The 13,680-nt window shown below is 47.8% G+C and overlaps 1 protein-coding gene across 1 annotated transcript in view; it reads left to right on the top strand.

Moving 5' to 3' along the window:
- The window catches only part of NACC2 (NACC family member 2, BEN and BTB (POZ) domain containing), a 15,903-nt gene extending 4,243 nt beyond the window's left edge, over window positions 1–11,660 (top strand). The window contains exons 2-5 of the mRNA XM_010187367.1: window positions 5,007–5,174; window positions 7,911–8,016; window positions 8,301–8,398; window positions 11,049–11,660. Of these exons, the coding sequence (XP_010185669.1) occupies window positions 5,007–5,174; window positions 7,911–8,016; window positions 8,301–8,398; window positions 11,049–11,548 (872 nt within the window). The 3' untranslated portion in view covers window positions 11,549–11,660. The remainder of the gene's footprint in view (window positions 1–5,006; window positions 5,175–7,910; window positions 8,017–8,300; window positions 8,399–11,048) is intronic.
- Window positions 11,661–13,680: the final 2,020 nt, after the last annotated feature.

Genomic DNA, 13,680 nt, shown 5'->3' with positions numbered 1-13,680 from the left:
CAGATGCTCAGCATTTCGCTGCGTTCTCGTCAGTCAGCTCGCTGCTCAGCAGATGCAGTCTCTTGAATTTTGACAGGCGCAAGCGAAGTTGCGCGCGGGCCCGTCCTCCTCCCCTGCGCCTGCTGCGCCCGTTTGCAGGGACGAGGAGAAATCTTTCTGCAGCAAATGGCTGGGATGGGAGAGGCTGGGCTTGAAAGTTCTGAAATCCTGAACTGACAAGGGCACGCTTCATTAAAAATTCATCTGAAATTGCCATTATAGAGTAGTTGTGGTAATTAGCTGCGAGAATAGTTTTCTCTCCTAGCCTCTGATTCCTGACAGTAAAGAAAAAGGGCAGGAAACAACCCAGAATCTGTGATGAGTGGCTCTGGCACAGCATCCCAGACCACACCGGGAGCGATGGGAGTCACGGATCATCACAGCCACAGTAAAGTCACTGGTCTGAACAGTGGGAATGAGGATGTGACCCTGTGAGGACCAGAGGCATGAGGGAATGCTCATGAGGTAGGAGTTTTTCAAAAATAAATCGGTGAAAAGAGGATGCCTATTCACCAGAGCGCTTTTCCTTTGGCTTTTTCTTGAGGGTTGCCAACGGCCGTGCTGCTGGAAGTGCTGATGGGAGCCAGGATGTGCCAGCATCGCCCATCCCGGCCTGGGAACCTGAGCACCCTGAGAAGGCAGAGCCCTATGCTGGGGGCGTGCAGCCTCTGGCCTTTTTTGGCATTAAACTTCCAGCCCTGGTTTCCTCACCGTAAAACACAGATGTTTAATTTTAGGCTGGCAGATGTTTCGCTCCTGGCTGAGATCTGAAGTGAAGGCAAGATAGGGGTATTTATAAACCAGTAATATTTTTCCTATACTAATTCCAGATTACCTCGCTGTATAAATAGGTCACAAATCAAACCTCTGTGTTCTAGCACGTTGTTATAAATGTACTATTTGTAAAATGTAAACTATCCCGGTTGGGACCGTATCATCTGTCTGTCCCATGGTGCATGCACATGTCTTCTGTGGTACAGGTTTACATATGCTGGCGATGCTGGGCAGGGATGCTATTTTTGGGGTGGTCCCCCTGCCAGTGGAAAATAGGCTGATGGGATTAAAATGTTTGTAAGATGTTGCTGTTTGCAAAGAAGCTTCTTGCTGTGTAGAGAATTATCCACGTGGTGACTGGTGGTGGAGCAGGTGGAGGTGGTTTTGTGGTGGACTGGGGCTCGTGATTCCATGCTGGGGCAATGTAAATGTTAATTTTTGGGTGAGAGTCCATCACCCTGATCTTTCCACATGTCAAAATCCCGTTCCTAAAGCAGAAATAGGTGTTTCTTACCCACAGGGGTACGTTGAAGTTTATACGCAGTAAATGGTCAAGAGGAGAACCCAAACTGGTAGGAATTGGAGATTCACGAATGATTTTGAAGCCCTGGTGTTTGGATTAAGGAAGGAAGGAAATAAATAAGTGACTGCTGGTGCCAGGTGTGTGGCCAGCAATTCCCAGCACTGCCAGACCCCAGCCACTGGCCCCAGCAGCTCGTTGCCCATCACTGATGATAGTTCCCATGACTCCAGCTTCCCTCCAAGCACAGACCGGTGAGCTGGTTTGTGGCTGCTTCTTCAGCCAGAAAACCCAGAATATTTCCCATTCTGGGCCACTTTTTGCAAGCTGCAGCATCCATATACGTTAGAGATGAAAGCGTATAACTGAATAAATAAAATACATCAGTGTTTGGCTGGCAGCTCTCGTTACTTCCTCTGCAGTGATTTCCTGCCCCTCTCCGCTAGCGGGAAGGCTCCTTTCTTGGTCGTGAACAAAACTGTATTAAACAATACTTCGCATTGTTTGCCCTTTCATTCAAAGGGAAGAAGCCGCTGCCCTCCGAAGATACAAATTAATTAGAAGCGAATACTATCCTGTTCTTTAGAGCATAAAGGCCAAACAGACCGGCTTTCTTTGAAAACATGGGACCAGAGCGTCTCTTGTGTCCTGCGTCTTTACATAACCGATTGCTATCGGCTGAATTGAGGTGGCACTGAAAGGCCCAAGTCTTCGCTCGTTTTTGTTTAGTATCGTTGAATTTGTGCTAATGCTTTCATGGAAACAAAGTCCAAAAAAAAAAGAAGATTCATGTCCGTGTTTAATAAGAGATTTATAGACAGTGAGCCAGCAGGACAGATGTAACCAAAATAGAATAGTGGATTGAGTTACACTTGGTCTTTTTAGCCCGAATTTTAGTTTGTTTTATGAAGTATTTGATTTCACAGGAACAGATGTAAACTCCTCGATGGCTCCATGTGTAGGAAGTGAAATGTCTTCAAAAGCAAAGAATTTCTTCAAGGCAGGATTGTCACCAGCCAGCGTTGTCTTCCTGAAAAACTGCTTTTCTTGCAGGAAACAGCTTTGACACCAAATCCTTCAAAATTTCTCCAGGAAGGTAGCGTGGACACAGCGCTTGTGCTGCTCTTCCTCTCGCCTGCCTCATCATTGCTACCTTAGGATCTCTTTGGCCCAAAAAAGGCATTTTATTGAGTGTTTGCCTATGGGAAGTGGTAGAGCAGGTGGGTTTGTCCTTGTCTGCTGTAGCTGTTGGCCACGTGGATGTTGTCGGTGTTTAATTTCCTAGGGACAGCATCTGGATGGAGGCAGGAGGAGGGCATGGCTGGTGGAGGAGGAACAGGTCCTTGCAGCTCATAGAGCTGCTTCTGCTCCAACAACAGCAATATTGGGTACGAGCTGCAAGGACCTGCTCCTGCTCTGAACTCTGTCCTGGTTGGGGTATTGATTGCAATCCTTTCCCAAGAGACCCGCAGCCTTTATATCGCTTAAAAAATAACCAGAGGCCTCTAAGAAACTGCCTGCAAATCCGTACCAGCTTCCCTTCAGCAGCTTAACAGCTGCGGGTTTTTAGGTGGTGACAAATATTGTGGGTGCTTGTGACCTGAGTCATTAGTTAAAAGCAAAAATTAAATGCTAAAAATGCCGTTTTTACACAGCCTGGGCAGAGTGTTGTGCCTGTGTGGGGTTGTGATGGTTGTTCCTGCCTCTGCCATGCAGTGGGAGCGGTGGCTCCGTGCAGAGCCCAGCGCTGGGGGATGCTCGCCCTGACGAATTGCCCGCAATCAGCAGGGGCCCCATGCGCAGGCAAAGCATCGTCTTCCCCCCTTCTGATGGCTCAGGGACACCCATTTGGCACAAAAAGCTTTTGCCAAATTCCATTTCACCCCCCCGTCTTCTGTTGCTGCTATTGAAAACCTTGGGCATCCCAGTCTGGTTTCTGGGGTTTATCGGCAGCTCATAGAGCCTGTATGTGGTGTATATATAATTTTACCTTTCAGTTCAGGCTGTGTGTAACCTCCCTCTGGGTGGGAGTTGACAGCGGTGTCCTCCGTACCCGCTCCTTCCTCTCCTCTGGAGATTTGGATTTATTCTGGAGTTTTCCTCATGCTGAATCATGCCTTGCCAGAGCCTGTGAAGGGCAGCAGAGCAGGCCCTTTTGGCTGTTGGTTCCCCCATACCCCTCTGCTTTTGGTTTGTTTAAGCTGGAAAATGTTAGTATTTAATTGAATATACTCTGTGAAAGCATCAGAAATATCGCAGGTCTTTGAGATGCTTGTGATGAGCAGAAGATGACTCCCATCCCCAAGGAGGGGGTGCCTGGATGCTTGGGAGCACTGTTCAGCAGGGAAATGTGTGAAATTTGGTGAAAATCCTGTGTATCAGTGGGATGACACATCAGTACTACAAACCCTGGATAATCAGGGCAAGAGAAGTTGGTTTAAAAGCATCCCGTGAATTGTTCTGCTGCTCTTTGGTCCTTAATCAGAGAGGGAAACGCTGCTGTGCCACGACGCAGCTCCACGGGCAAAGGGCATCCTCCTGGTGTCTCGAATTTTTGGGGAAGGAGGCAGCAGTGAGGGTGGGGATGCTCTGCATTGGGATGCCACGGCACATGTCCCAGTTAGAACAGTGCTGCCATTGTGCGGCAGCCGTGGCCCTGGGGTTACTGCAGCAACAAGTCTGCAAAACTTCGTATTTTATCTGGAGAGAGGAACAGTGGCCTCAAAACACCGAAATAATTGCAGGAAAAGACACCTTTTGAGTAGGAGATGTTTTGAGTTCAAAAACGTGAATTGCTGGGGTTTTTCTCTTTTTCTCTCTCCTGAAGCACGGAGCTGGGGATGATTTCATGCACTTACCACGTTATCAAACAGTTTTGAGAATAAAGATGGATGGTTTTAGAGTTGGGCTGCAATTCAGAGCCGTAACGGCTCCCACCATGTCCCAGTGCAGCTGGAGTTGATGTACACCCGTAACAGCCCTCTTCTGCTGTCAAAAATTGCAATTTTAAGCAAGCCCGTGGGTTTGCGCTGTAAATGTGCTTTAGAAAGCAAATCCTCTGTGTGCCCACAAGACCCAGACCTGCGCGGTACTGGTGGGGCAGCTCGGTACCCCCAGGTTTTGGGTGATACTGGGTAGTGGTGGGCTCTGGGGATGGTGCACTGGGGCAAGTCATAGCTGTGTCCGTCTTCAGCAGGGAAAGACAAACATAAAGAGAAGTAGTTGTGGTACTGAAACAGGTATTTATCAAACTCATGCAATTTATTGCCGGTTTTAGAAACCCCTGGTGAAGTACCCTGCCGTTCTTCTGGGAGCGTTTGAGGAAGCCAGCTCCGTATGCTGTGCTTGCAGCGTGATGCCAGCTGTGCAGAGTTGCCCATTTTCATAAATGATTAACTTAGGAGAAGTTAAAGCATAATTAGATCCTAAGAATCCCTCTGGCAGAACCCAAATGCACGCACGGGACTGCTGTGGTAGGGAATGGGGGAGACCGGGGGCTATTTCCATGCTTTTAGATGGCATCTGCCCTGCGCCCAATAGCCCCAGTGAATGGTGGTGCTTCTGGAGGGAGGAGTATTTCCAAGAGCTACCTGAAAAAGTAAAAATCTGACCTTCTGTTGCTGTTGCGGCTGCATAATAAACTGTTTAATGTTTTTCCCTTTTAATTTCGAAGTTGCTCAAGAGAAGCCAGAGCAGATACCACTGGAGAATCGCTCCTGTGTCCTCATCCGACGGGATCTCGTTGCTCTCCCAGCCAGTCTCATCAGTCAAATTGGATACCGCTGCCACCCAAAACTCTACTCAGAGGGAGATCCTGGAGAAAAACTTGAGCTCGTTGCAGGTAATGAGGGGGTGACTTCTCTTTTTTGATAATGCCTGGACATTACTGGTATTTTCCTCTTGAAATTTGCTCTTCATCTTGTGTGTCCTTGCTGTGCCTTTCTGGATTATTCATCCCCACTCATTTTTTTAAAAGTTCTAAGTTTCCTTTAATTTGCTGATATAAAAATGTGTCATTAACAGGATTTATTCAATTGAATTAATTTAGTATTTTAATTGAATTCTCCTGGTTGTGTTCTTCCTGATTGGTGTGGGCTGCATCACAATTGTGTTTTGATTTAGATGCACAGATTAAAGAAAAAAAAACACCAACCCCATTGCATTATAAAATTTACAAAGCAACGGAGACAAAATCTGTGTCAGTGAACAAGCTTTTAAAAACCTGTGAAAGTTTTTTTTTAAATGGGGGATGTTACTAAACGGTGAAATGCTGCAGTAGGAAGAAAGGGAAGGATTTGGGTTTGGTCCTTTCTTCCGTTTTTATTTTCATGTTGGAGGGCATTTACAATGTTGGGAGAACTGGCTACTTCTCTATAAAGGATTTATGGCTGATCTGGAGTGGAAGATGGTGCTGTTTAGCTTTTAATGATGCTGGTGGTACAGAGCTGGATAAAGAGTGAAATTCGGTGGCCATGCCAGCCTGCAGCCTTGCTTACCCGAGTGCTGCACTGGCGATGGATGCTTGACTGGGGTGTCCGGCTCAAATTCCAGTTTAAATAATTATATTCTGCTTTTATAAGTTCGCTTTGCTGCAGTGGTCCTCTCAGCTTACAGCCTGTGCTGTTGTGAAGGTTTTCCCTTGGATATTTAGATAGCTTCTCTAAAGCCCTTGGTTCAAGAAGGATGTGCAATCAATCCAAATCAGTTGTCCTTTCTTTCTGGTCGTTTATCTCTTGGTGAGTAGTGTGGTTTTATTTTCAGTCTGAGGAAGGAATCTGAATTTCAAGGGATGCCCAGAAAGGTTTCCATCTGATGGAGGATGGGTCTTTGATGGAAGGCAGGAGTAAAATGCGCACGCCGCAGCACAGCACACAACCACAAGTATTTATTTGGTATCTGGAATATTCATTTTGTACCCATTTACATTTTATGTGAGACTTCTTAAAACCATCAAGTGGTGCAGGTTATTTTCACAGTGAGAGCTGCAAATTGGCTCGAGGCAGCTCTGCTTGATGTACATTTTTCAATCTGGAAAAAAAGGAGATTAATATCTCTAACCGATAGCGGCTGCCTCGGTTATTTTTTATTTATTAAAGTGAAGTTACACTCAGCAGCATCTGGTGTTCCCTCTGATGGCTTATCTCTCCAAATACTGCTCCTGAAGAAAGGCTCTGCAGCTAATTGCTGCCTCAAACCTGAGGAGACCTGGGGGGGGCTTGACCCCGGAGCATGCAGGAGGATCCTGCAGCAAAAGTTTTCCTCAGCTCCCCGTTTGGAGTATTTTCCTTTTTTCTCTGATTTTTTATGCCATGATGATTCTGCAAACTTCAGCAGCAGCAAACTTCAATGAGTCTTGCAGTCAGCACAGTGCATCGGATGGACAGACGCTGGGCGTGGGAGAGGAGATGTGGAAGGTACAGGGTGAATACATTACATGGAAAATACACAGCAGATATACATGTGGAAGAGAATAGATGGAAGGTACATGACATGAAGCAGGATGGCTTAGAGATCCAGAGCGATGCTTATGATTTTCAGGGGCAGGACTCCAGCCCCACAGAGGTTCAGGCTCGGGGAGCTGCTGGGCACCTGCCTCAGCCCATCGCACCGGCATGGGTTGCTCCACAGCTCTGTCTTCATCTGGAAGGTCAGGGACAAGCATCCGTAGGCTTTCCTGGAAATCCAGGAGGTAATTTTATTTCTCTGGTAGATGTTCTTTATATCTTGAGAACAGAGCGTGTTCTGGATCCATAAACAGCCCATTATTTAATCTTAATTAAAAGCAAATACCAAAACCCTCTCGTATAACAGTTCACTTGGAAAATAGAATAACCTGCCCCTGCAAGGCTATGCGGCGGTGGGGGCAGTTTGGTCTGTGTGAACTATGTGTAAAGCGAAAGGTTTTGATAAGAAACTAGCTGTAAAGCGCTGCCAAACCCCTGGACACGGGTAGAGCCGCTTCAGCAGGGGCTCCTTTCTCTTCCACAGAGCATCCTTAAAGGCAGCGCATTTCAAAGTCAGCAGCTCCTGGGCTTTAGAAGGAAAATTCCCTGCTCACCAGAAGTATCAAGAGGTGATGGGCTGGGGTTTTTGGAAACGGTTAGATCTGTAGCATAACCAAGTGCCTTTCTTGTGCTAGACAGGGTTTTCTCTTTTCTTTCTAGTTATATGTTCTGCGATCTTTCACTTGAGGAAAGAAAAGGCCAAATGGGTTGGGGTTTTCTCCCTTTAGAAGGAATAAATAGTTTGATCCGTACATAGAAAATCACATAATAAAACCTTGCACTGTGTGTCTTTGCAAAAAAATAATTGAGTGCTTCCATTTTATTTTCATCGGCTTCCTTTGTGTAATGACAAAATTAGGAATTATTATTATTAGCTGGGACTCACCAAGAACCGAGGGACCACAGTAACAGTCCTCCATAGGCTTTTCCAAAAATCCTGACATCTTCCTTGAGCTTTCATACAGCACATGAAGAACTGACCAGTGCAGGAGGAGCAGGTTTTGGTGGCTCAATGGTGATGCTGTCAGCGAGGCTGGAGTTTAATTCTGAATTTTCCCTCTCAACCCTTCCAGGCTCAGGCGTTTACATCACCCGGGGGCAGCTGATGAATTGTCACTTATGTGCCGGTGTCAAACACAAGGTCCTGCTGAGACGTCTCCTGGCCACCTTCTTTGACCGGTATGTCTTCCTGCTCTTGGTGTGCTCCCAAGGGGTTCGGTTTCTTTTCTCCTGGTTTAACCATGCTAATAAACAACTTATCCCAAGTGCTTCATCCTCTGTGTGTGCTGCGCTGGTTTCTGTGCTTTTTCTCAGTGATACTTGAACCTGAGCACAAGATTTTCCAATTCCTTACCTTAAAATCTTGTAATGTGGTGATCCATAAGCAGCTAAAGGGACAAGGACAAGGCAGGGCTGTCCTCCACCATCCCCGCTGTAAGAGTCTCCTCTTGCCTTTCTTGCAGGAACACTCTTGCCAACAGCTGCGGCACTGGAATCCGCTCCTCCACCAGCGATCCCAGCAGGAAGCCCCTGGACAGCAGGGTCCTTAACGCCGTCAAATGTAAGGACAGAGATTTACTGCTCTGTTGGAGCCCAAACCTAAGCAGGGAAGGCCACCTCTGTTGTGTAATAGTGGGAACTGTACATGGTGAAATTAGGTTATAGGAAAATTAATGTATTTTTTATTTTGCATCATTTGAGGGGGGCTGAAGTTAGTTTTTGGTGGGGTTTGGCAGTGTCTTTATAAAAAACATCATTGCTGTTTTGCTGTATTTTAAAGCACTAATTCCACAGTTAATAATTTATTGAAAAGTGCCCTGAGAAGAAAATCAAAATTATGTTTTTGGTAACATTCAGAGCTTGATACCACTGCAACGTCTCCGTGTGCTGGCTTTTATGCCCTAGGGCTCCAGCTCACATTCAGGTTCGTCTGAGCGCAGGGCTCTGCCAGATCCACTGATTTCCAGGAGCAGAGCACACAGCTCCAGCCCATCCCGAGACATCCTCCGTGCATCCCTCGGAGCGGCCGTGCTTTTGAGTGCCCGGCACTTTTGGGCCTGTTGGTCTTCAGCTGTAAATGTGTCCCAGGAATCAGGGAATGCACTGGCTGCATCAGCCCTGGCATCGTGGGGAGATCTGCTCTCCACCTCGCTTCCAGCCTCTCTGTTAGGTTTATAGTCTCATTTCCCTGATTATATTTTGTACTTTTTTTTTTAATATGTAAAATAGGAGGCCTGCTGCAAATAATTGCCGTTTTAAACAATGGCATAAAGCAACAGGAGCTTTTGTTTTTAATGTCTAAACTGCAAACACACTTCTGCATGGCGCCGCACAGTTCGGCTGGCCGGTGGGTCGGTCTGCAGAGCCAGCGGTGCAACAGGTTCAGGTGTTTCAGCCCCCTTCTGAAGAAGGTTTGAGAAGAAACTTCTTCTCAGTGAGGGTGACAGAGCACTGGACCAGGCTGCCCAGAGAGGTTGTGGAGTCTCCTTCTCTGCAGACATTCAAAACCCGCCTGGACGCCTTCCTGTGTAACCTCATCTGGGTGTTCCTGCTCCGGCAGGGGGATTGGACTGGATGAGCTTTGGAGGTCCCTTCCAATCCCTGATGTTCTGTGATTCTGTGATTCTGCAGTCCTGGAGGTAAAATTTGTGCCCAATGCCCATTGTTTATACAAGAAAAGGAAAGTTTTGTTACTTCCATCAAGGTTGTTTGGTTATTTATGGCAAGCAGCAGAAACAAATGGTTAAATATTTGGCTTTTTCAGTCGCCCTTGAATACAAGGAGCTGCATTGGGACAAAAGGTGTGTGCTGGGGAGTGTAGGAGACCCTGATGGGTCAGTGCAGCAAAGCCCCTTTACCATGGGCTTGATGTACGGTGGAAAGCGATGTGTACTCTCACCCTCACTGGATTCTGGAGAGTGAACCTTTATGTAAATATTATTGCCCTGGAAAATGAAACTCTTAAGCATTTCTTTTTAAATTATTTTTTATTTTTAAAATTTGGAAGAGAAATCTTTCTTTTCCCTAATTGTTGCTGTGCTGCTGAGCTCCAAGGGCCTTCCAGCCACCCTCTGAGATCTGCAGCATGTGGAGAGAAAGGATGAGATGGCAGATGTCCGGTACAACAAATGTGTCACTAAAATGTGCTGTTGGTGCTCACCCGTAGCTTGTCTGTGGTGCTTTCCTGAGACAGCCCCCCCGTTATCAATGTCACCCTAGAGACCCCTCGGTCTGGACCTTCCAGCCTTGGTCCTTGCTAAGGCTGGCAGATACCTTCAGAAGTTGGAAAAGCATTGCTGTCCAGTGACAGTGCCTACAGACACTGTCACGGGTCAGGGCACAGGGTGACTTCTCACTGCCTTGATTTTACCACGCACACAAGCTTTGGTTGATAATTACTCACCGTGGCAGTTCCTTGGACCTTGCTCCATAACATCAGGTGCTTGGTGCCCAAGAAGGAGCAGTGCTGCAGGATGAAGCTGGGCTGCTTTGCAGTACGTGGCAGCTGACGTGGTGGTGATGGGATGTTGGAGCAGCCACCCTGGTTGGATTGGAGGTCCATGTAGCGCTGGTTGACCCTGCGGTGGCTGACATGAGGTATAGGACAGGCAGAGGACGCTCCTTTGGGCAGGCTCTTCTGCTCAGTCAGGAGCAGCTCTGACATTTCCCAGCCCCGCAGTTGTGCCTGCACCACTGTGGTTTGAAGAGCCATTGATGGATTTACTGCTGAGGGGTTCATGTTGACCTTTTCTGTGTCCATCTCTGCTTTTGGACATATGGGGACATCTGGAGGAGAATGAGGGGAAGCTAAAAGCTTGCTTTTCAGGCACAAGGAATCCTTGACTGGCTCTCGTTCATCTCATCCCAGTGTGCTGGGCCGTGGTGCCACGCTCTGGCTGGACCCCTGGTAGAAGCCTGGTACCTCTGGGGCTTGCTGAGTCCCCAGCAGTGAGTGGTCCTTCCCTAGCCCCCTTCGTGCCACCCAGGATTTTTCTGCCCTCTGCTTTTCTCTCTTTTTGGTTGTCTCTATCTTGAGCTGAGGAGTCCTTGTCTGTGAGTCTGTCCTTGCAAGAGCCCTGGTCCATAGGTGAACCTCCCCTCCATGGCACCATGCGAACTTTGTTGCCAGTCTCCAGGACGGGGCGCAGGCTGTGGTCACCTCTCCATTGCTTTCTCTGAATCCTCAGCTCTCTCTATCCCTGTCTTTGCAGTGTATTGTCAGAATTTTGCCCCGAGCTTTAAGGAAAGCGAAATGAATGTCATAGCAGCTGACATGTGCACCAACGCCCGCCGAGTCCGCAAGCGCTGGCTGCCGAAGATCAAGTCGATGCTGCCCGAAGGGATGGAGATGTACCGCACAGTCATGGGCTCCACCACAAACAGTGTCCCCCTGGATCCCGAATTCCAGCCCAACACTGCTCAGGTCTTTGAGCAGCGAATCTATGCAGAAAGGAGGAGCGATTCGGGGACTATCGTAGCCTTGAGAACTAACACAGTGAACGTGGAGCTCAGCAACGGATCCAACCAGTCCTTCGAGCAAAGCGAGGATGCCGAAGGGGCTGGCTCCGTCATTCAGGAGGCAGCTGCCACAGACGCGATGGCATCCGATACCCAAAGCACTCCGCAACCTTTTGAACAAGGTTCGGGCTCCTCCAGCCGGCCCGAAACTCCGGTGAGAAGACAGGATGGTACTTTCGGAGGGACTTTATAAAGAGAGCAAATGTTTCATTGACCTATAAGGGATCTGTAATACTAAAGCTGCTTGCATGCATTACTAATACGAAACAAAAAAAAATGTGATCAAGCCACTTACCTACTGAACTGCTACTGTTGCCTGAAAAAAATGTGATTTTTATTCTGCTTGTATTTAAAATTTATGAAGGAAATAATCGCATTCGTTATACTGTAAACAACTAGGTCTGTGGCGACCTACTTTAAAAAAAAAATATTGGGCTCCTTTTTGATATTCCTGAGGTTAGTCTATAAGATTGTAGCTTTTTCCTTTTTTTTTTTCTTTTTTTTTGGAAAAAATTTTTCCTTTTTATTTTTTTTGATTTTAAGAAGGGGAGGAGAAAAGCTAGCCACCCCCCCAAACCACCCCCCAGTCATTACCACCCCATCCATTACTCAGCTCAGAAGTAAAGCCATCGTTAACCTTGTCCTCTAATGAAAGTTTTACCGTCACTTAACAGGAAAGCGAGGTGTGTTCGGGTACAGGTGCTGGGACTGGCGACGTTGGGCTCTTGCCGAGTGGGACAGGGCGGGGGAAATCGCTAAACAGGCGATTTTGGTGTCAGAGGGAGCCCCTTGCCGTGGGTGCAGGGTGCCCCGGGGCTGCTGTTTCGGGGGGTTTTCTGGGGTTCCCCGGAGCAGGGATGGGTTGAGGCATGCACGTGTCGGGAGGACTGTGTGGGGAGCAGGAGGAGACCCTGGCCGGCATTGTGGTTGTTGTCAGGTTTTTTTGGGTTTTTTTGTCCCTAAGATGGCTGGGGTTTGGGTTTGGTTTCTCTCTCCCAACAGCTCCTTTGCGTTCCCTTCACCTTGCACCTTCCTGTCCCTCCACTTTTCAGGTGAAGGGGCTGGCAACCCCCTGCTGTGGACAAGCAGATCCAGGCCATGGGCCAGCTCCTCTGGGGGGGAGTAGCCCCCTTGGCCACCTGCAAAGGACTTTGGAGAGGAATCTCTCACTTTTTAACAATTTGGAGTACATTGGATGCAGAAAGGTGGTTTTAAAAGAAAAAAATCAGCTTTGTGCCCTTCTGTGCAGAGGTTTTGGGGAGGAGGAAGCATTTCGCCTCTTGTTCATCCTCCAGACAGGCCCTTCTGGGCAAAAGCCCGATGTTGAGTTATTTTGGGTTTTTTTTTGTTGAAAGCTGATGTCCCCAAGCTGTGTTGGTTTTGGTGGCCCTGGCTGGGAGATGCTGAGGCCAGGGTGCCCTGGAGGGATGGGGGCAGTGGCGTGAAAGCCAAATACGGCTTTTATCTTTTCTTTTCTTTTTAATTATTATTTTTACTGTGACTAAGCGGCTTGCTTTAATGCTGTTTGCAGCTCATTCTTTAACGAGTTCGGAACTTGTGCAGGGTGCACAAAGAGTCGCTTTTGAAGGCTACTGTGGCTGCGCTCTTCTTTCCTTCCCTGCTTTTGCTCAGGGTTTTCTTCCTTCTTTGTGTTTGCATTGGGAAAGAGAGGATAACCCAACTTTTGGCCATTTGTTTTGTTTTCTTCGATACTTGAAGCAGTTTTCTTTTGCATCGTGATAACAAAGCTGTCCGGCGCTCAGCCTGTTCTTGCCCCGAGAAACACAGAAAATCAACGTCGGGGTGGTTTTGCCTCACGTCTTGCCCAACTCGGTGGTTTTTTTGGCTGGTTCCTCAGCCCTGGGGGTGTCCCTGTCCCTGCTGGGGGGCAGCTTGGCCGGGTTCATGGGGCTCAAGGGGGTCAGGTTTAGCCGAGGACCCTCCCAATCCCCCCGAAAAGTTTGGGTTTGCCAAAAGTTAGAGGTAAGCGGGGCGCGGAGCTCAGAAGTCGTCCCCTCTCTGTGTGTCTGTACGCGGATGTAGATATTTTAGATGTGGCGAAGGGTTCCTCCTCCTTTTTGGCACTCGCCGGGGTGTGGTGAGGGCCAAGCGCCCCCGCTGGGGCTGCAGGGGTTGACGCTGGACCAAACCCAGAGACGGGGCCACCCGGGGGGGCAGCAGCAGAAGTACTTGAATGGCTTAGGGCAGAGAGTCTGAGGAGAGTCAAGTTGCACAGTGAAAATATATATTTTTATACCTAGCACAACTTCCTGTATATTTTTAGGGTTTTTTTTCTTTCTTTCTTTTTTTCTTTCCTTTTTTTTT

Source organism: Mesitornis unicolor, unplaced genomic scaffold, assembly GCF_000695765.1.
Source record: "Mesitornis unicolor isolate BGI_N332 unplaced genomic scaffold, ASM69576v1 scaffold17866, whole genome shotgun sequence".
Classification (NCBI taxonomy): Eukaryota; Metazoa; Chordata; class Aves; order Mesitornithiformes; family Mesitornithidae; genus Mesitornis; species Mesitornis unicolor.
Note: the sequence above shows the minus strand (reverse complement) of the source record. Positions and strands in the feature narration are given on the sequence as shown.